This window comes from Typopeltis vanoorti, chromosome 24 (assembly GCF_054136105.1).
Source record: "Typopeltis vanoorti isolate ZY-2024b chromosome 24, IOZ_Tvanoo_1.0, whole genome shotgun sequence".
Taxonomy (NCBI): Eukaryota; Metazoa; Arthropoda; class Arachnida; order Uropygi; family Thelyphonidae; genus Typopeltis; species Typopeltis vanoorti.
Window position 1 is genome coordinate 8388082 of NC_143572.1, and position 20917 is coordinate 8408998.

The 20917-nt window shown below is 34.5% G+C and overlaps 1 protein-coding gene across 1 annotated transcript in view; it reads left to right on the top strand.

The window, feature by feature from the left end:
- LOC150092912 (protein phosphatase PTC7 homolog) overlaps positions 1–20669 on the top strand; it is a 152295-nt gene extending 131626 nt beyond the window's left edge. The window contains exon 7 of the mRNA XM_090413348.1: positions 20017–20669. Within this exon, the coding sequence (XP_090269474.1) occupies positions 20017–20170 (154 nt within the window). The 3' untranslated portion in view covers positions 20171–20669. The remainder of the gene's footprint in view (positions 1–20016) is intronic.
- Positions 20670–20917: the final 248 nt, after the last annotated feature.

Genomic DNA, 20917 nt, shown 5'->3' on the forward strand with positions numbered 1-20917 from the left:
ATTTTGATATCAGGTTTAATACCACTTTCCTTCATAATGTGATCCATATAGATAATGAATAAGGGAGGGGATAATGTACATCTTTGTCTCACACCAGAGTTAACATTAAACTTCCTGTACTTCCTTCAATTTTAACTGCTGACTTACAACTCAAATAAAGACTGAGTATTGCTTGATATAATGCCCATCGACACCATATAACCGTAGCGTATTGAATAGCTTCTCTCTTGGCACCTTGTCATATGTTTTTTCCAGATCTACGAAACTTAAATAAATACAGATTGTTATATTCCCATGATTTCTCAACTATCTGTCATAAAGTGAAAACTGATCCTGACAGCCTCTATTTGGCCTGAATCCAGCTTGTTCTTCACCAAGCTTCTCTTCCACAATCCTTCTCAACCATTTCTCAAGTATGCTTGCATATATCTTATATCTTACCAAGAACACTCAGTAATGAAATGCCTCTGTAATATTCACATTCAGTTTTATTTCCCTTTTTATATATGGGTATGAGAGCTCTACTCCAAACATCTGGAATTCGTCCCTCTGTCCAGGCCTTCTGAACTATGCAGTGCAGCCACTGTACAACTTTTATACCTCCACAGTTGAGCATTTCTGGTCGAATATCATCTACTCCTGCTGCCTTTCCACGGCTTTTTCTACATCAAGTATGGATATGTATTCCTGACTGCATGTCTGGTCAGTGTTTTTTACCACTGTGCTTTCATCACTGCTTGATTCATTTAGCAGTTTTTGAAAGTAATTACTCCATACTTCAAGGATATCTTTTTCTCCTGCTTTCATGTCACCTTTATCATCTCTAATTCCTTTTACAGCACTCTTTCCTCCATTTCTGAGCTTCTTCAACAACCTTGAATATCTTGCCACCTACTTGATATTTATTTTCTATATTCTTGCCAAAGTCCTCCCATGACTTTTGTTTTACACAGTGTTTAGCTTTCTTACATTTGTTTGTATTCTCTAAGAGCACAAGCTGATTTATTTGCCAGGAACTTTTGATACTTTCTTTTCCTTCCCTGTGTCCACCATGGAGTTCTGATTTTTCTATCCTTCCACACAACCTCATCACATGCCTCTCTGGCTGAATCTCCAAGGTTTGGGTCCTACTCTCAAACTATTTCATTTTTACATGAATAATATTTGTGTATTTCAGTCCACATCTGAGAGTGCTTAACTTTTGTTCTGTTTAAAACTTTCTTACATGTTCTTCTTTTCAATATGAAATTCAATTTTATCCTGCTCAAGACTAAATGGTGATCACTTCCAATTTGAAATCCACTGTACACTCTGGTGTCCTGCACCAGTATCAACAATAACATAGCCAATGAGACTTTTTTTTATTCCTTGCCTCTTCTCTCCATGTGAATTTGTGCACATTTTTATGTTGGAACATTGTGTTAGTAATAGTCCTGAGCAGAAATTCAACAGGTATTTACCATTATTATTAGCTTTGCTCTTTTCCCCAAATTTTCCCAAAACATTTTTGTATGTCTAAAATCATTTCCTACTCTGCTATTTAGATCCCCAACAAGTACCAACTTTTCCTTTTTCATTGTATCAGTTGCTTTCTCTAAGGGGCCTCAAAAAATTCCCCCAGTAGAACCTTCTGTGGGAACAAATTAGTCTCATTGTCCAGTTTCCCATTCTCATATTTTTCCACGTCAGTCTACTTGAGACTGCCTGCCAGTCAAGAAGGTTAGCCTCCTATTTAATGTTAAATACTATGGCTACTCCTTCTTTTCCTTGATTGTAATTGCCTGAGTATAACATTTTGTATTTATTGCTCAGAAAGGTCTCACCAGCTTTTGGCTTTTTTGTTTCAGTCACCCCTATTATGTCGATCTGGTACTTATCTAATTCCTCAGCTAGCTCCATTTCTTTGCCATTCAGGCTTATGTTGAAAGTACCGATCTTGAACTCTGGTAATGTTGAGTTAGGGTAAGTTTTAGGATTTGTTTCCAGTAGCTGACTTTTTGCTGTTTGCCCTGGCAAAAACAACAGGAGCCTTGTTTAACCGGGCAATGCCCCAGCCGGCATGAAATTCTGTCATGTTGTACCATCATTTGAAATTTTGGTCAGCTAAATCCCAAATTATCAGCCCATCCTCATCCGTTCAGTATCCAGGTAGATACCTAATAGGGTGCACTACGAGAAGGTGAGGATTGGATATTAGGTTAGAAGCCCTGGTCGGTTATCCACATTCCTTTGAAGGCTATGTGGAGGTCTCGTCTCAGTTATATAGCTTTGACCCTTAAGCACTCCAATGCAGAAGTCATATCTCTCATATACAAGTAGTAAAAAGATTTTAATCCAAGACAGATACCTATGGATTTTCCCTATTGCATACAGAAGTTGTAAATTTGTGCCAGATGTGAAGTCATCAGTAAAAAAGTAGTAAAAAGGTGAATCACCTTGTTGTTAAAATACTCTGGATTAGAGATAGTTGTAGAAAGGTGTGAAACAATGAAGTTTGTTGTGGTTATGTGCTTTAATCTTGGATTAAAGCACATAACGTATGGTTTTATAGGCTATGTTTTATAGAAAATACTAACCTATGGTTTTTTCTATTGCATACAGAAGTTGTGAAGTCATCAGCCTCTATATCAGTGTTTCTCAACGTGGGGCAATTAGAAAATGATGTTGCATTCGTCACCTCATCACTGATATACTCAAAACACTCATCGTTGTTGGCGAGGGAAGGGACATCAAAATCTTTTAGGTGTTGAGGTGGGGGCATGATCCAAAAAATGTTGGGAAATACTGCCCTATATACAAGTAGCCTAGTTGTGAAGATACCTCACACACACACAGACTTTTTGCTTACACTTTGATAAAGTATTTAACAAGAATATAATTTCTTACTAAGTGGAAAAACATTTTACAACTGTATCTAATCCAGAGTAATTTAATAACAAGGTGATACAGCAATTTACTACTTGTATATGAGAAATATGACTTCTGGATTAATTCAAACTCTGAATTTTGCTCCCATTGATGAGACCTCAAAGGTTGAAACCATTCTGAGTAGTGATGTGAATCCAGTGGTTTCTATATCTAAGTAGCCTTGAAGATACATCACATGCAAACTTTGTTTTTGTGTACATCTGGATAAAGGATTAAACATGAATATAGGGTCTTGGCAAGTTTAATTAATTTTGAACCAAGTGAAAAAAATTTTCTAGAAGTGCTTGATTTGTAACATAACTCTTAGATTTATACATTAAAATTAAGTTGAATGCTGTCTTGTATATGGGTTGTGATGTTTTGAAATATTTCTCACTTATTCCATATAAATTTATTACACTGACTCCTTTCATTTGCAAAAGAGCTACTAAACACAGTTAACTGACTTAAATACACTACCCTCATAACCTCAGTCCTAATTTCAATCTACTCAACTGACTACTATATTGTCATCTCTTATGCCATATTTAATTTTAATCTTAACTAAAACATTTTACCTGTTTTGTAGATTTATGAAATTGCAATTGTTATTTGTTTGCACCTATTTGCATAATTTTTATTGACTATTGTATCAAATTTGTTACAACAGCTTTTCGAAATCTCCAAGAACTTATAGTGAGAACTTACCCACTGTGAGAACAAATTACTGAAGGGTTTCTATAAGATTAATTCAGAAGATATTTTTAGAATAGGACTGGTGGTGAGAAGACTAGGGGCCATCCATGGAAGCTGGGCAAGGGTGTACTTGGAGAGTGGTGAATGAGTGGAATAAGCTGCCAGACTCTGTTGCGAGGTATCTATCATACCTCACCTTGAACTGTGAATGAGTTCAAGGCGAGGTATGATAGATACTGTTTGAATGTCGAATAGTTGTTCTTGACATGATGTTAGGGCCTCCCTCGATGAGTCTATCAACTCCTTGGAGTTGCCAGTAATAATAATAGTAATGGATTTGGTTAGGAGTACAAATCATATGCATAAAGTAAAGAACATAACCTTGATTACTAAATCATCTTCCTGTCCATGGTAAATAAATTTTTCCTTAACACCTTATATACATATTTCATTTCTAGATCTATAGATCCTTGTTATAGTTCAAGAATTTCTCAGCTGTTTCTCTTAAACTCCTGTTAGCACCGTGAGCTTGAATCCAGTTTGCTCAAGTATACTTGAATAAATCTTACTCAGTATGAAAATGCCTCTGTAATTCCCATGATCACTTTTGGTTCCCTTTTTATAGAGAGGCACGGTTGGTTGAGTGATTAACATATCTGCTTCTAACCAACAGGTTCAAATTCTGCTGTGGACATGGATGTTTGTGAATGGCTTTAGGTGTGAAACTACTGTTACACTTATTAGAAGGCCTGGAAGTTGCATCTTTGGATTATACGAACGTAGTCTGGAAAGTTCTTGGCCTAACAATAAAAAAAAACGAATTTATAATTTCAAAATTATTTTTAGTTTTCAACATAATCTCCCTTAAGACTAATACATGTATTCCAGCAATACTCCAGCACCATCCTGTCCATGTAGTGGTTCTCAGTAAGATCTGCCCAATATCCCTCTACAGCTGCAATCGCCTCTTGATTTGAAGAAAAACACTGACCAGTGAGGAAGAGTTTGTTTCAGGAATAGATAGAAGTCAGAGGGAGCCAAATCTGGGGAATAAGGTGGATATTCCAACAATTCATAGTGCAGATCCCTTAATTTTCCCATTACCAAAACACCTTTGTGGGCAGGTACATTGTTCTGATGAAAGATGATTTTTTTTTCTCTTCTGCAAACTGGGTCTTTTCTCACAAATTTTTTCATCTAGTCTAGTTAAAAGATCAGAATAATATTCTCTGGTTATTTTTTTACCCTTTTCAAGATAATAAACAAAATGCCCTTAGCATCCCAAAACACTGATGCCAAGACCTTTCGCTGCTGGAACTGACTTTGTCTTCTTTGGTGCTGGACAACTGGCTTCTGTCCACTGTTTCGATTCTGGTGTTTAATGGTTTATTCAAGTCGCATCCATAGTAATAAATCGATGCAAAAATTTTATTCTTGTTAAAATGCTCCAAGCACTGTTCAGATATATGTGAGTTTTTAATTTACTGTAAGCAAACATGGCACCCATCTTGTGCAAAACATTTTCGTTTGCAATTTATGCAAAATATATCCTACATGTTCTTTTGAAATGCCTATAGTCTCAGCAATTTAATGCACTTTGACTCGCTGGTCATCCAATAGCATATTGTACATTTTATCAATGATTTCTTTTGTTGTTACACTTTTTGGATGTCCTTCACATGGATCATCTTCAAGACCACGTTTAAACTTGGCAGCCCATTTCTTAATTGTCGAAAACAAAGGAGAAGAGTGCCCATAAACTTTTATGAATTTCTTTTGCCGTTAAACCTTCTTTTACAAAGAATTTTATAACTACACATGATACTCAATTTTATCCATTTCAAGGGATACAGACAACACTTTTGCTTCAGACAGTTGTATAATGCTACTTGGTAGAATGACTTGCAATTTCACATGGATGCTTATGACAGATGTACCAACTTAGAAAAAAAAAGTACTGATAGTGTTGCCATCTATGGTCAACAACTTTTCAGACCATCCTCGTATATATGTGTTTGTGTGTATATATATATAAAAACTGCTGGCCCACCTACAAACCTAATGCAATACATGTTAACCACGTGTCATGGTTGGTCAAATAAGAAAGTACAGTGAGAGCTTAACTCAAAATCTAGAATTCAACTTTCTGAATTACTCAGTATAAAATTTTTATTCTCAAAATTTGAGCATTTCTAGTCAAATTTGGATTCTAACTAGGCTATGCAGCATACATAATTCTGCCTTTGTTAAATTTATGTCATCAGATATGGTGTCTATACAATTCCAATGAGTTGAGAAAGACTTATAAAATCTGATTACATGTTTTAAGATTTAAAAATGAAATCAAAGGAAATTTCTAATAATTGACCAACAAGTGCAAAATTAACTTCCAACATAATTAAGTTATTATGGAAAAATATGGAGACTACTTCTATATTAGGAGTAATGTTTTGGATATCATATTAAGGTATCTGGAGTACACACAGAGAGAAACAAGTTGCATTATAGTTCAAAACAGTATGCCAAAGTATCACTAATTTGGTTAACTAAATTAGTGATACTTTAGAGATAGGACAGTCCACTGTCCTGTCTCTGGTGAAAAATAACTCTACACCAAAGTTTTTTTTTTTTTTTTTTTTTTTTTAACCTTAGCCCAAGGTTACCTTTAATGACACAGCATTAGTGGTAGCTTAATCAGAATTTAAAATAAGGGCTGTGAGGTTTGTTATTAATAAACTATGATTATGGTCTTGATCCTTAATACCTGTTAGAACAAGTTATATGGGTCAAAAAAAATGTCATCCATATTCTTGAGATTAGGATGGTTGATTAGAATTTGATAGGTTTCTTTAAATTTGCACTCATACCAAGTTTTGGTGAAATGTAAAGAACAGGTATCTTTCAGTCAGCTCCGTGTGAAAGTATGCAGGGTATGAACAGAAAGGCCAGATTTACCAGTTATTAAATTTAATATGCCGTTTATGTTCCTTTTTTTTTTCTTGTTAGAAATCGTGCATCCAGTTTCATCTACATAAGTCAAATTACAGGTGCATTGAGTATGGTACAATACAAGGTGGGTCAGGGATCCTTGGAGGAGTTGAACAAGTTCTTTCAATTTGCAGGAAATTTAACACTTTTCAGTTCCTATCGATGTAAATATACATTAATAAGACTACAAGTCCCAGGACTCAGTGTTAAAGATGACACGAAGATTGTATTTGTTGAAATATTCTGTTTATTTCATCTCATATCCCTTTAATGTGTGGAATGGCTATAGTTTTATTGTACAAGGGCTGTTTGATAAGTCTGTGCAAAATCTAAGAGATGGCACTACCAGTACGTATTGAGGTTATTTTTAGTTGCTAGCAACTGTTGGAGGATCACACACTAAGTTTCAGTCAGATAGATCTATTACTCTGTTTGGCATTCATTTGAATCAATCAAGTACCGTGATTTATGAAAAATGGAGATGAGAAAGAATTTTGTGTAGTGATTAAACATTACTTTTTGAAAGGCAAAATGGCTCAGGAAACCAAAGCTAAGATTGATAAACATTATGTTGAGTCTGCACCTCCGGTTAGAATGGTTTATAAGTGGTTTAGTGACCATATGAGCACAAGTGATGCTCGACACCCTGTTGAGGTCACTACTCCAGAAATTATTGAATAAATCCATGATATGGTGATGGATGATAGAAGAGTGAAGGTGCGTGAAATTGCGAAGGCTGTGGGCATCTCAAATGTGAATATTTACATATGAGAAAACTATCCGCAAGATTGGTGCTGTGTTTGCTCACACTGGATCAAAAGCGTCAATGTGTGAACTGTTGCAAAATTGTTCAATTTATGCTACAAAGTCCATTCACCCCCCCCCCCCCCCCAGGTTTGGCTCTCTCGGACTACTATCTGTTTCCGAGCATGAAAAAATGGCTGGCAGTAAAGAGATTTCCATCAAACGAGGAGGTGATTGCATTGATTGATGTAATTACATTAACAATACCCTATGGATGCATCATCATCAAATTCCTGCCATGTACAAGGGTGTACAGGATATGATAGTACTACATGAAAAATTTACAACATTACTTTCTATCTACAATTTTCCTCCAAATTAGTCTGTTACTTGTCAAGACTCCAACATTATCAAATTTTATATTTCTATCGTCTAAGGCACTTTTACCATATCAGTCCACCTATATCTTGGTCTTCCTCTGGGTCGTTTTCCTGCCAACCTGGTGGAGAACACTTGTTTTGCTAATCTTTCCTCACCCATTCTGTTTAAATGACCATACCACCCGAGATTATTAGCTCTGCTAACGCATTCCTGGATGCTAACAATGTCACGTTCTTCCCTACTATCCTAGTTTTTAATATGATATTGCCATTGATGCCATCTCTTCATGCCTCTAATCTTTCTCAGGACTCTCATATCTGCGGTCTCTAGTCTTTGGTCAAGTGTTTTACTTCTGACCCAGCTCTCAGATCCATAAGTTAAAACTGGTTTGAACACTGTCTTGTATACAGCTAATTTAGTGTTCCGACTAATTTCTCTCTTGTTCCATATGAATTTATTCAGTTGAGTTCCTACCATACCAGCTTTTTGATTGTTGTTTATTTCGATATATTTAAGTTGCCATCTTCACTAAAAATCGTGCCCAAGTAGCTGAAATGTTTTACTTGTTCCATAGGTTCTCCATTCACAATGCAGTTGATATTTTCAATGTTTCTGCCTATTTTCATTGTCTTTTTTATTGCTGACCTTCATACCATATCATTACAACAGTTATTCAATTTAGTCAGGGAATCTTACATACTTGTAGCAGATTTATTTAGAAGTATAACATTGGCTGCATAAAGCAAAGAGCTGACATTGACATCTCCAATTTTGATATCAGGTTTAATACCACTTTCCTTCATAATATGATCCACATAGATAATGAATAACAGAGGGGATAATGTACATCCTTGTCTCACACTAGATTTAACATTAATCCATCTTCCTGTACTTCAATTCTAACTGCTGACTTACAACGCAAAGAAAGACTTGCTTGATATAATGCCCCATTGACACCATATAACTATAGCATATTGAATAGCTTCTCTCTTGGCACTTTGTCATATGCCTTTTCCAGATCAACAAAACTCAAATACAGATCTTTGTTATGTTCCCATGATTTCTCAACTATTTGTCGTAAAGTGAAGATCTGATCCTGACAGCCTCTATTTGGCCTGAATCCAGCTTGTTCTTCACCAAGCTTTTCTCAGGTATACTAGCATAAATCTTACCAGGAACACTCAGTAAAGAAATACCTTTATAATTCTCACATTACTATGAGAGCTCTACTCCAATCATTGGGAATTTTCCCTTCTGAACAATGCAGTGCAGCCCCTGTAAGACGTTTATACCTCCATACTTAAACATTTCTGGTAGAATATCATCTACTCCTGCTGCCTTTGATGGCTTTTTCTACTTCAAGTATGGATATATATTCATGACTGTATGCCTGTTGAGTGTTTTTTACCACTGTGCTATCACTGCTTGTTTAATTTAACAATTTTTATAAGTAATTACTCCATACTTCAAGAATATATCTTTCTCCTGTTTTAATGTCACCTTTATCATCTCTAATTTCTTTTATAGCATTCTTTCCTCCATTTCTGAGCTTCAACAACCTCCAAAATATTTTGCCACCTTCTTAATATTTATTTTTTATGTTCTTGCCAAAGTCCTCCCATGACTTTTTTTTAGCTAGTTTTGCACAGTGTTTAGCTTTCTTACATTTGTCTCTGTATTCTCTAAGAGCACAAGCTGACTTATTGGCCAGGAACTTTTGATATGCTTTCTTCATTTACTTCCTGTCTCCACCGTGGAGTTCTGATTTTTCTATCCTTGCAGTCAACCTTGCCACATGCCTCTCTGGCTGAATCAATCAGGGTTTTCTTCAATTTTTGCCTTGTATCTCCAAGGTTTTGTTCCTGTACTCAAACTCTGTCATTTTTTCTTCAATAATCTTTGCATATTTTAGTCTACAGTTCACATCTGTGAGCTGCTCAACTTTTATTCACTTTAAAACTTGCTTACATGGATGCTAAAACAGCAATTTCATGATTCTGTCAAAATTCATTAAAAAACTTATCCTTAGCTTATGGTACAATAATAGGCCACAGGCTGTAGTTTGCTGACCCTCTGAATTAAAGGATAACAGAATATTCCTAAATGCCACATTTGAAACTCCTTCAAAATTAAGGAACTTAATCAACTTTTCCAAGGATCCTCTTGCCCACCCTTGAGCATATATTCAATTCACCTGTAACTTGCCTTATAATGAAAGTGAATGCTCAATTCCTATCTGGAAAAAAGACATAAACAACACTTTAAATTTAATTACTGTGGTAAATCTGTCCTTTCTGATTGTTTCTCCCAATGACTGGAAACGCACCTGTTTCTTATATCACACATTTAAAGAAACCTATGGAATTCTAAGCAAACACTCTAATTTCAAGAATATGGATGGTACATATTTGGCCCACTTAATCTTCTATTTTACCAGGTCAAAATTAATAACAAACCATAATCCTTATTTTAAATATAACTGATTAGGTTACTGATGTAACATTTACAGCTTATACGAATTTGTTCTGTAGCTATGTAAAACAATATGTAGGTTTGGTGGTTTTTCCCTAGGTCAGGCCAGTATAATAAGTTGACCAGATTATTGTTACTTTGCCATACTGTTTAAATTGTAATTGTTTCTCTGTATGCATCAGTTTGCCAAAGATCGAGGACAGTGTCATTCTAAGACCATTAGCTTGACTTCTCTGAATTAACATGGTTTTTATCTGGCCCCTGGAAGGCACTTTTATAGACCATTAGTCACTTTTTAGTTACAATATGAATTATTTCTGCAACAATCGAATTCAGTGATGTTTATATCATGAAGCACTATCATGTTTAAACTATCCATCCACTGTAACATTCCTGTTCTTTCTCTGAGTAAAACTACAGTGAGAATGGGTGGTTTTTCAAGATATTCAAAAAAAAAAAAAATAGTCCAATTACTATGGGATTAATAAAGTAATTAAATTCTTCACAGGGGATTTTTTTTGTTTATAATTTAGCTTATACTTGCACTGTTATTTCTCTTCATCTAAGTGGCCTTCTTACCTCTAACGAATTCTGGATCTTCTTCTTGCAGAGATAGCAAGTTTTAATAATCTTTTGATGTCAGGCATTGTCTTCTCTTTCAGCATATGCTCCTTTCAATTTGTTGATATGTTTGTATTCTCAGATTTCTACATTTTTTAATGACCTAACTTGTATATTCAGGTGAGATACAAGATATTTGGATTTTGTATTAGAGCATATTTTAACATTAGTTTCTCTTTTGTTCCTAAGCCCATACCCTACTATTATATCCTCAGTTGTGTATTTCTGTCATCTTTTTGCCCTTTGTTATTCCATTTATTCTGTTTTTTTACATATGTATATATATATATATATTATTTTATATTCCAATCCAAATCTTTTTTAAATTCTGTTTTATTTTCTAAATACTTGTATACCATGACATAACTCCACCTTATCATCTTTTGATTTTTAAAGAATATGCAAAAGTGTTAGTGACAGTTATTTAATGAAAGTATTGAAATGGAAAGGTAACTAAAGAGTAGAAAGAATGCCAAATAGCACCATTCTGCAAGCATGGTTTGTATATCTGCAATAGTGGTCAAGGTATAGAAGCTGGTTTGAAACAAAATTCAGTGTTGATGGACATAGGATGATCAGCATGGATTTGTGAAGGGTAAATCTTGTTGTGGTAATTTGCTTGCATTTCACAAGGTAATGAACATCTTATATAAGGGAATTTATCGATTTCCTGATATGTACCATCCAAGAGGCTACTATGATAGTACATGATTTACATTATTATTAATCTATCAACACACTTTTTTTCCAAATTAGTCTATTACTTGTTGGTACTCCAATATTGCTGTATCTAACACACTTCTGACTGAATCACTCAACCTAGATGTTAGACCTCCTCTGGGTCTTTTTCATGTTATCTTCGCACTACACCTGTTTTTCTAATCTTTTATTTTCCATTTTGTTTAAGTGACCACACCATTTTAGTTTAGCCCTGTTCACACTTTCTTCAATGGTAACAATGTCAAGTTTCTTCCTAATATTTTCATTTTTAATATGATTTTGACTACAATTTAATATAATCTTTCTGAGAACTCTCATATCTGGTCTCTAATATATGATTAAGTGCTTTATTTCTAACCTACATCTCAGATCCATAACTTAAAATTGGTTTGAACACTGTCTTGTAAACTACTATTTTTTTAAATAACTTTTACAGCTTACATGCGTAACAAAAATTATACAGAATTTTATGCAAAAACTCCAATATATTTCATTCAACATTACATGGACATCATTAAGGAGACACTGTTAATTATATTCAAAACATGAATCGTGTATATTAACTTGTGTTAATATACACGATTCTCAATCACAGCTGACATATATGATATTGCATATTAGAGTTCAAGGAACAATTGTAGAAAGTTGTGTAAAAGAATTAATATTGATCACTTCCCCAAACTTGGATGCTGACATGCAGTCTAATCAGTTGATGTCTGGACGATTTCATACGAAAAAGAGAAGACTATCAAATTTGAACTTGCTGGAATGAAGAAGTTTTGTCTGGTTCTAAAGAACTCTGTGCCTAGTATCAATCATATGAGAAGCAAGGCCAAACTTGTGGGATTCCAAAATTCTAATATAAGTACCCTGCTCACATCAGCATTGCTATTTTGGACAGACTGGCCATTCCATTCTGCCTTGATTAGAATTGAAGAACATCAAGACTATATAACATTGCTTCTCGTGCTATTGACACTAAGTACAAAATTCTTTGGAACCAGACAAAATTTCTTTATTCTAGCAAATTTAAATTATATATATATATTTTTTTTTTTTTTTGTGAAACACTACAAAATCATCTGAACCTGAATCGATCAGGGTGCGTGCCAATATCCAAGTTTTGGGGCATGATCACTATTAATTTTTTTCTCGTTCTCTCTTCCTATCATGGATTTTAGTCAGAGTTGCCCATTGTTTTCTTGGTCTTCCAATTCTTTTTCCATTTATTTTATATCTGTATAGTATTTTTGGCAGTCTACTTTGTCCATTCAATTTAAATCTAACCATTTTTGTTTATAGCTATTTATGATGGTTAACTGGTTTTTATATTCAGGGATTGAACAGTCTTTATTTGTTTTATGGTCCTACACGGTATATCCAGTTGTTTTTCTAAAAAAATTCTGATGTTTGAATTCATTTTTTATTGTTTACATTTCACTTCTGGGGTGCTTAAGGATCAAAGATGTCTGGGAGGAGACCTCCATGTAGCCTTTTAAGAAATGTAAAGAACTGACTATGGCTTCTGACCTAATGTCCAATCTTCACCTTCTCGTGGTGCACCCTGTTAGGTATCTAAGTGGATATTAAACGAAAGAGGATGGTCTGGTAATTTGGGATTTAGCCGACCAAATTGTATTCTTATTGGTTTAAACCAGGGGTCAGCAACCTTTTCAGACTCGCGGGCCACATTCAAGTTTTAATTTTAATAATCGAGCCGCAAGCGTTTAATAGAAAATAGTGAGTGAAAAAAATACTTAAGTTATAAATTTTTATTATATCCATCTTAAAACACACAGAAATATTTAAAGTACGAGATATGAAACAATGAAAATGAAAAATTATTATCACGTCAAAACAAAGTAATACAGTTTATGCATCACAATATGTGTCTCTCTCTGCTTAATGTGACTTTTGTTTTTCCCTTAGCCAAATTATCTAGATCCACTTGATAACCTAAGGCGAAAATTCGAATCGAAGCCTGCAAATGTTCATCAGTCAGTAGAGAAGAAAATGTATTTTTTTCTAAAACTTACAGCAGAAAATGCTTGTTCGCATATGTATGTGCTTCCAAATGCGACTATCCACTTCATTGCGAAAATGATTAAACCTACACATTTTTTTGTAACCATCAATAATATTTTTGGATATTTTCTAACGAAAATGCGTTCTTTAATGTTTCATTGTGTTGTAATTCCAAAACTTTCGTCTATAGTCGGTTTGGTACGTCACTGTCGACATTAAAAGGGGTGCAAAAATAATTGCATTTCGATGCTATTTTTATGAAAATCCACAAATCTTATTGAAAATTCCATTTGTATATCTTCAATAATACCAACAAAAGTTTCCTTTTGTGTTTGCCATCCAACTGTAGATGCAGATTTGCAACATACATATATAATGATGTAGATTTTCTTCCGACATAGTTTGCCTTCAAAAAGGTTTTATGTCAGAAAACAGTTCTACTAGTAATTTACCTTAGCCCTGCAGGATCAAATTAAGTTCATTATGGTAGTTGTAATGTCTACCATAAATGCAAGAGATATAATCCATTTTTTATCTGATAGTTGTGAGACAGTATTTTCATGTTTTGTCATGAAAATATCTATTTCTTCACGTAAATTAAAAAATCTTTTTAGCACAGCACCTATACTTAACCATCCAACAGTTGAGTAGTAGATAATGTCTTTTCTTGATAATAAAATATTCCTGGCCACATGCCATGTAAGTATGGTCAACCTTTTATGGGCTGCAGGTTGCTGACTCCTGGTTTAAACCACAATATAAAATGATGGTACAACATGACAAAATTTCATGCAGCCTGGGGCATCACCCAGTTAAACAAGGTCCCCGGTGTTTTTGCAGGGAACCAGGATGAGCAGACAAAAGTCAGCTACTGCTACTGGAACAAATCCTAAAACTTACCCCAACTCAACATCACCAGAGTTCAAGATCGGTACTATCAAAATAAGAAGCCTGAATGGTAAAGAAATATAACTAGCTGAGAATTGGATAAGTACCACATCGACATAAGAGGGGTGACTGAAATGAAAAAAACAAAAACTGGTGAGATCTTTCTGAGCAATAAATAAAAAATGTTATATTCAGGCAAGGAAAAGAAGGAGTAGCCATAGTATTCAAACACCAAATACAAGGCTAACCTTCAAAGGCAGGCAGTATCAAGTAGAGCGATGTGGGCCAATATCAGAATGGGAAATGGACAATGAGAGACTTGTGTCTCTGGTCCCACAGAAGGTTCTACTAAGGTAGAAGTGGAGGAATTTTTTGAAGCTTTAGAGAAAGCAACTGACACAATGAAAACGGAAAAGTTGATACTTGTTGAGAATCTAAATAGCAGAGTAGGAAATGATTGTCAGACATACAAAAATATTACACAAATACAAAATTGGAGAAAAGAGTAGAGCTAATAATAATGGCAAATACCTGTTGGATTTCTGCCCAGGACCTGGACTGGTTATTACTAACACAATATTCCAACATAAAAATGTGCATAAATTCACATGGAGAAGAGGCAAGGAATAAGAAAAGTCTCATTGACAAGGATGTTTTCTCCCAGGTGTAAGACACTAGAATGTATACAGAGGATTTGAAATTGGAAGTGATCACCATAAAGTTGAATTTCATACTGAAAATAAGAACACGTAAGAAAGTTTTAAAGTGAATAAAAGCTGAGCAGCTCAAAATGTGAACTGTATACTAAAAATACACAAAAATATTTTTCAAGAAAAAAATGAAACAGTTTGAGAAGAACAGAAACAAAACGTTGGAGATTCACTGGCAAGCCCTGAAGAAAACATTGATTCAACCAGAGAGGAATGTGGTGAAGTTGTCTGTAAAGATAGAAAAATCAGAAGGACACAGGAAGGCAGTGAAGGAAAAGAAGAAAGCATATCAAAAGTTCTTGCAAATAAGTCAGTTTGTGCTCTTAGAGAATACAGAGACAAATGCAAGAAAGCTAAACACTGTGTAAAACTGGAAACAAAAGCCACGGGAAGACTTTGGCAAGAAAATAAATATCAAGTAGGTGGCAAGATATTCTGAAAGTTGTTGAAGAAGCTCAGAAGTGAAGAAAAGAATGCTGTAAAAGGAATTAGAGATGATAAAGGTGACATGAAAACTGGAGAAATGCAGACGATGTTATACTTCTAAATAAATCTGCTACAAATTTGCAAGATTCCCTGACTAAATTGAATAACTGTTGTAATAGATATGGTATGAAGGTCAGCATTCTAAAGACAAAGATAATGAAAATAGGTAGAATTGTTGAAAATGTCAACTGTGGTGTGAACGGGGAACCTGTGGAACAAGCAAAACATTTCAGCTACTTAGGCACGATTTTTAATGAAGATGATAAATTAAATATGGAAATAGACAACAGAATCAACAAAGCTGGTATGGTAGGCAGTCATCTGAATAAATTCATATTGAATAAGAGAGAAATTTGTCGGAACACTAAATTAGTTGTATACAAGACAGCGTTCAAACCAGTTTTAACTTATGGATCTGAGAGCCGGGTCAGAAGTAAAACACTTGACCAAAGACTAGAGGCGTGAACAGATGGCATCAATGGCAATATCATATTAAAAACGAGGATATTAGGAAAGAACGTGACATTGTCAGCATCCAGGAATGCGTTAGCACAGCTAATCTCAGGTGGTAGGGTCACTTGAACAGAATGGGCGAGGAAAGCTTAGCAAAACAAGTGTTCTCTGCCAGGTTGGCAGGAAAATGACCCAGAAGGAGACCAAGATATAGGTGGATTGATACGGTACAAATTGCCTTAGATGATAGAAATATAAGATCTGATAATGTTGGAGTCTTGACAAGTAACAGACTGATTTTGAGGAAAATTGTAGATAGGAAGTTAGTAATGACATAAATTTTTCATGTAGTACTGTCATATCCTGTACACCCCTTGAGGATACATGTTAGGAATATGATGGTGGTGAAAATTGGAGAAAAAGTATCTTTGAAGTATGGAGTAATTACGTCGAAAAATTGCTAAATGAAACAATCAGTGACAGCACAGTGGTAAAAAACACTGAACAGGAATACATATCAATACTTGTAGTAGAAAAAGCAATCAAAAGCCTGAAATGTGGAAAAGCAGCTAGAGTAGATGATATTCGACCAGAAATGCTAGAGTATGGAGGTATAAAAGTCATACAGTGGCTGCACCTGCATAATCCAGAAGGCCTGGACAGAGGGATGAATTCCAGATGATTGGAGTAGAGCTCTCATAGTACCCATATATAAAAAGGGAAATAAAACTGCATGTGAGAATTACAGAGGTATTTTCCTACTGAGTGTTCTTGGTAAGATTTATGCAAGTATAATTGAGAAACAGTCGAAAAGGATTGTGGAAGAAAAGCTTGGTGAAGAACAGCTGGATTTAGGCCAAATAGAGGCTGTCAGGATCATGTTTTCACTTTATGAAAAATAATCAAGAAATCATGGGAATATAACAAAGATCTGTATTTAGTTTTGTATATCTGGAAAAGGCATATGGCATGCTGTCAAGAGAAAAGTTATTCAAAAACGCTATGTTGAATGGTGTGAATGGGACATTATATCAAGTAATACTTAGTCTTTGAGTTGTAATCAGCAGTTAGAATTGAAGTAAGCAGAAGATGGTTTGTTAATCTGCTGTCAGACAAGGATGTACATTGCAGTTATCTTTATTCTTTTTTTTTCAGAAATCCAGACCATGTGAAAGAATTTCAGAAATGTTTCATTAAAATGTTCTCCTGCATTTTTCTACAGTTCATGTTTATACTGTCTTCTTTTGGTGTCTTTCTATTTTTCATCTTATTTATTGGATTTTTTACTTCTGACATTGTAATATTTTCTGTTAGATCATCATTCTTTGTTGTATAAAATCTTACTTTTTTATTATCATCAGCCCAGAGATTTTAAAAATAATAATGTTTGTATTTTTACCTTTTCTTTTATTTCTTTGTTCATATATTTTGTTAATTTTTTTGGTTGTGGCTTAGTTATATCCTTTTCTAGTTCAGTTACAAAATTGTTCCATCTCTGTTTTTTCCTTACTTCTCATTTCACAATTGCACTGTTTCTTTCATACTCTGAAAGTTTTTTAAAAAAAAAATTATTATATCGTGCAACTTTCTACAACTGTTCCTTTGAATCTCTAATAGGGTAATACTTTAGTGCAACCAAGACACAAGCCAATATATGCAAAATTTATGACTTGCTATTGTGATTCACATTTACAATGCAGTTAATAGTGTCTCCCTGATAATGTCCATGTAACGGTGGATGAAATAATATATGCAAAATTTATGACTCATTATTGTGATTCACATTTACAGTGCAGTTAACAGTGTCTTACTGATAATGTCCATGAAATCTATTGGAGTTTTTGAATAGAATTCTGTATAATTTTTGTTATATGTAAGCCATGAAAGTTATTTAAATATACCTAGTGCACATGTTCTATTAAAATTATTTATTTTTGTATACTACTAGTTTAATGTTTTGGCTAATATCGCTCTTATTCTATATACACTTATTCATCTGGCTCCTTATCATACCAACTTTGCTATGCAAAGTTGGTATGATAAGGAGCCAGATGAATTCTGTTGTCTCTTTCCATATTTAATTTGCCATCGTCACTAAACACTGTGCCTAAATAGGAAATTCATATACAGCAATATTCTTGGACTTTGCAAAAGATGTTTTGAGAGAGTACCACATGACGAGTTGGTGTAAAAGCTGGGGAAGTGAGTTGGGATAACTGAATGGGACTAGCAAGTTGTGTATGATATAGCAGTGTCCCAGAAAAGGAAGGTAACGAGTGGCATGTTGCCAAGTTCTGTTCATGGGATTTAACTGGAGATTTCGATTTTTTGCTGATGTTGCAAAATTGGGGAGAAAATTGCCACTGTTATTATTCTTCAGGAAGATTTGAGTGGATATTTGAGGTTATTGTTTTAATATTAATAAATGCAAAGTGCTGCAGTTTAGTAATATAAGGTTCTGCTGTAGTAGTGAAACTGTGTTTCAGGAATTGGACTGGATTCAAGATCTTGAGGTACACTGTATTGCAGCTAGGAGTACATATATTGGATGGTAGTATCAGTGTATAAGGCATTGTTTAGTCCACATGCATGGACTAATGCTCAAATATTGTCAGTTTTTATATGGAAACTATGGAGAAGGTCCAGAAATGAATAGCCAAGATAGTATCAGGACTCTGAAATGTTATGTGAAGAGGTTGAGTAAATGCAGTTTAGAACATGATAGGCCTTTAAGTTAGTGTTGGAATTTTATGATAAATAATACAAAGAAAATTAGAAGAGTGGAAAAGAGATACTATTCTTTCAAGATATTTTTTGTGAATAGATTTTTTTTTTTTTTACATGGGAAATAGTGGATTAGTAGAATGTGTTGATTGTGAATCTAGGGAGCAAAAATGAGTTCAATATGGTAGACATGTTGCTATTTAAGTGGGTCTCTCATAAATATGGAGGTTACAGTCATAATGAAAATAACTACTGAATAATTTTGTCATCTGTTGCAAGTTTTATTCTTCTAAAATCAACTTCTATTAATATTTTTATATAGAATTTAAGCTACATTCCTTTATACACTATGGACCAATAACTGTCTGGACACTTTAGCAATTTACAGTTGACATCAGCAGGCGAACCCTAATGCTGGGAATGTCCACCTTTGGCTTTGATCACCTCCTTTCCACCAATGTGCAGCAGACAAAAAAAAAAAAATTTAAGAAATTGAAAATAAGAACCAAACTTTGTATATTCGTTGGGAAACCCTGTAGAAAATGATTGATTCAGCCACAGAATCAATCAATCATTTTCTAATTGATTCTGTGGCTGAATCAATCATTTTCTACAGTGGTGAAGTTGTCTGTAAAGAAGCATATTGCAAGTTCCTAGCAAGTAAGCTTGCACTTTTAGTGAATGCAGAGAAAAATGTAAGAAACCAAAGCACTGTGTAAAACTAATTAAACAGTTTTTCATGTAATTGGAAGACAGGTAAGGACATAGAAAATAAATATCAGGAAGGTGGTAAAATATTCTGGAGAGTAGTGTAAAAGGAATCAGAGATGATAATGATTCCTGGCCTTTTACCTAAAATTACCGTATTTTTCGATAGATAATGTGCATGTGCCAAGACAGAGGATGGGGGAATTCTTTAAAAGCACGTGCATTGCTAGTAGCAGTGGGTGATTTTATTAATTCAAAATTTTACAATTTTCACATTATTGGGAAGCACTGTGACATTACTACGACTTTTTGTCTGACCATTGGGCCCGAAAGATAACTGGTGTGGGCTGCATTATTCTCTTGTAACTAGTTGCATCGACAGTTGAAAGGTAGGCTTACATTTTTTGTATTTTATGAAGTTACATTATTCCGCACATCCTGTTTTAAAATAGTTCATAAAGTAAATCATTATTTATTTATATTCTGTTATTAGATCTGAATTACCCATGGAAGACAGAAGTACTTCTCAAAGAAAATCCTACACAGTGCAGTTCAAGCTTGAAGTGGTAGAAGTAGCAATGGAAAAAGGGAATCGTGAAGAAAGTAGATTGTTCAGTGTCGGAGAAAGTAATGTCCGTGAATGGTGAAAGGCTGAAATAGTCCTGAAATGTTTACATACAAGGAAACTTGCTATGAGGTTTAGAAGGTGCTTGTGACCAATCAGAGGGGAAAAACTGTTTGAGTTGTTAGTGAATGAGCTAAAGGTATGAGAATATCTACTGTCTGAGTTTTGCAGGAATTGAAAAGGATTGCGCAAAACGATAATATTAAGGCTTTCAAGGCCTACCCCATCTTGGGTTTTTGGATTTATGCAGAGAAACAATTTAAGTGTACCCTCCTCTGCTAGTATTGTAGAAAGTTGGGCTGCTGTAAGTGAAAACTGTGTTAGAAATGGTTTCATTAAAGCACAAGGAAATGCAGTGGTGTCCTATGACAATGATTATGCACATGACGATGTATCTTCTGAAATGGAAGCTGAAGAAATACCAAACGAAATTTTTAATGCAATTGATTCTTTCAATATTGAGTCTGATGAAGAATTTTTTTTGGATTTGAATGGTGTAATGTTCAATAAATATTAAGTAATACTTCTACCTTAGTTTTGTTATTACATTTGATTTACCCTCATACCTTTCTCGTAGACAGGCTTATACGTTGGTTATGCATTATTAAAACACTTAAGGAATTGAACAATGTAGTTAAGGATATAAATTAAATTATACTTTAATAAATATTTTCCGATATTTCGGCAATGTCACATTGCCATCTTCTAAAGGAACTTACAAAAAAAAAGCACGTGCACGTAGGCACTACAAACACAGTAACTGGGAATG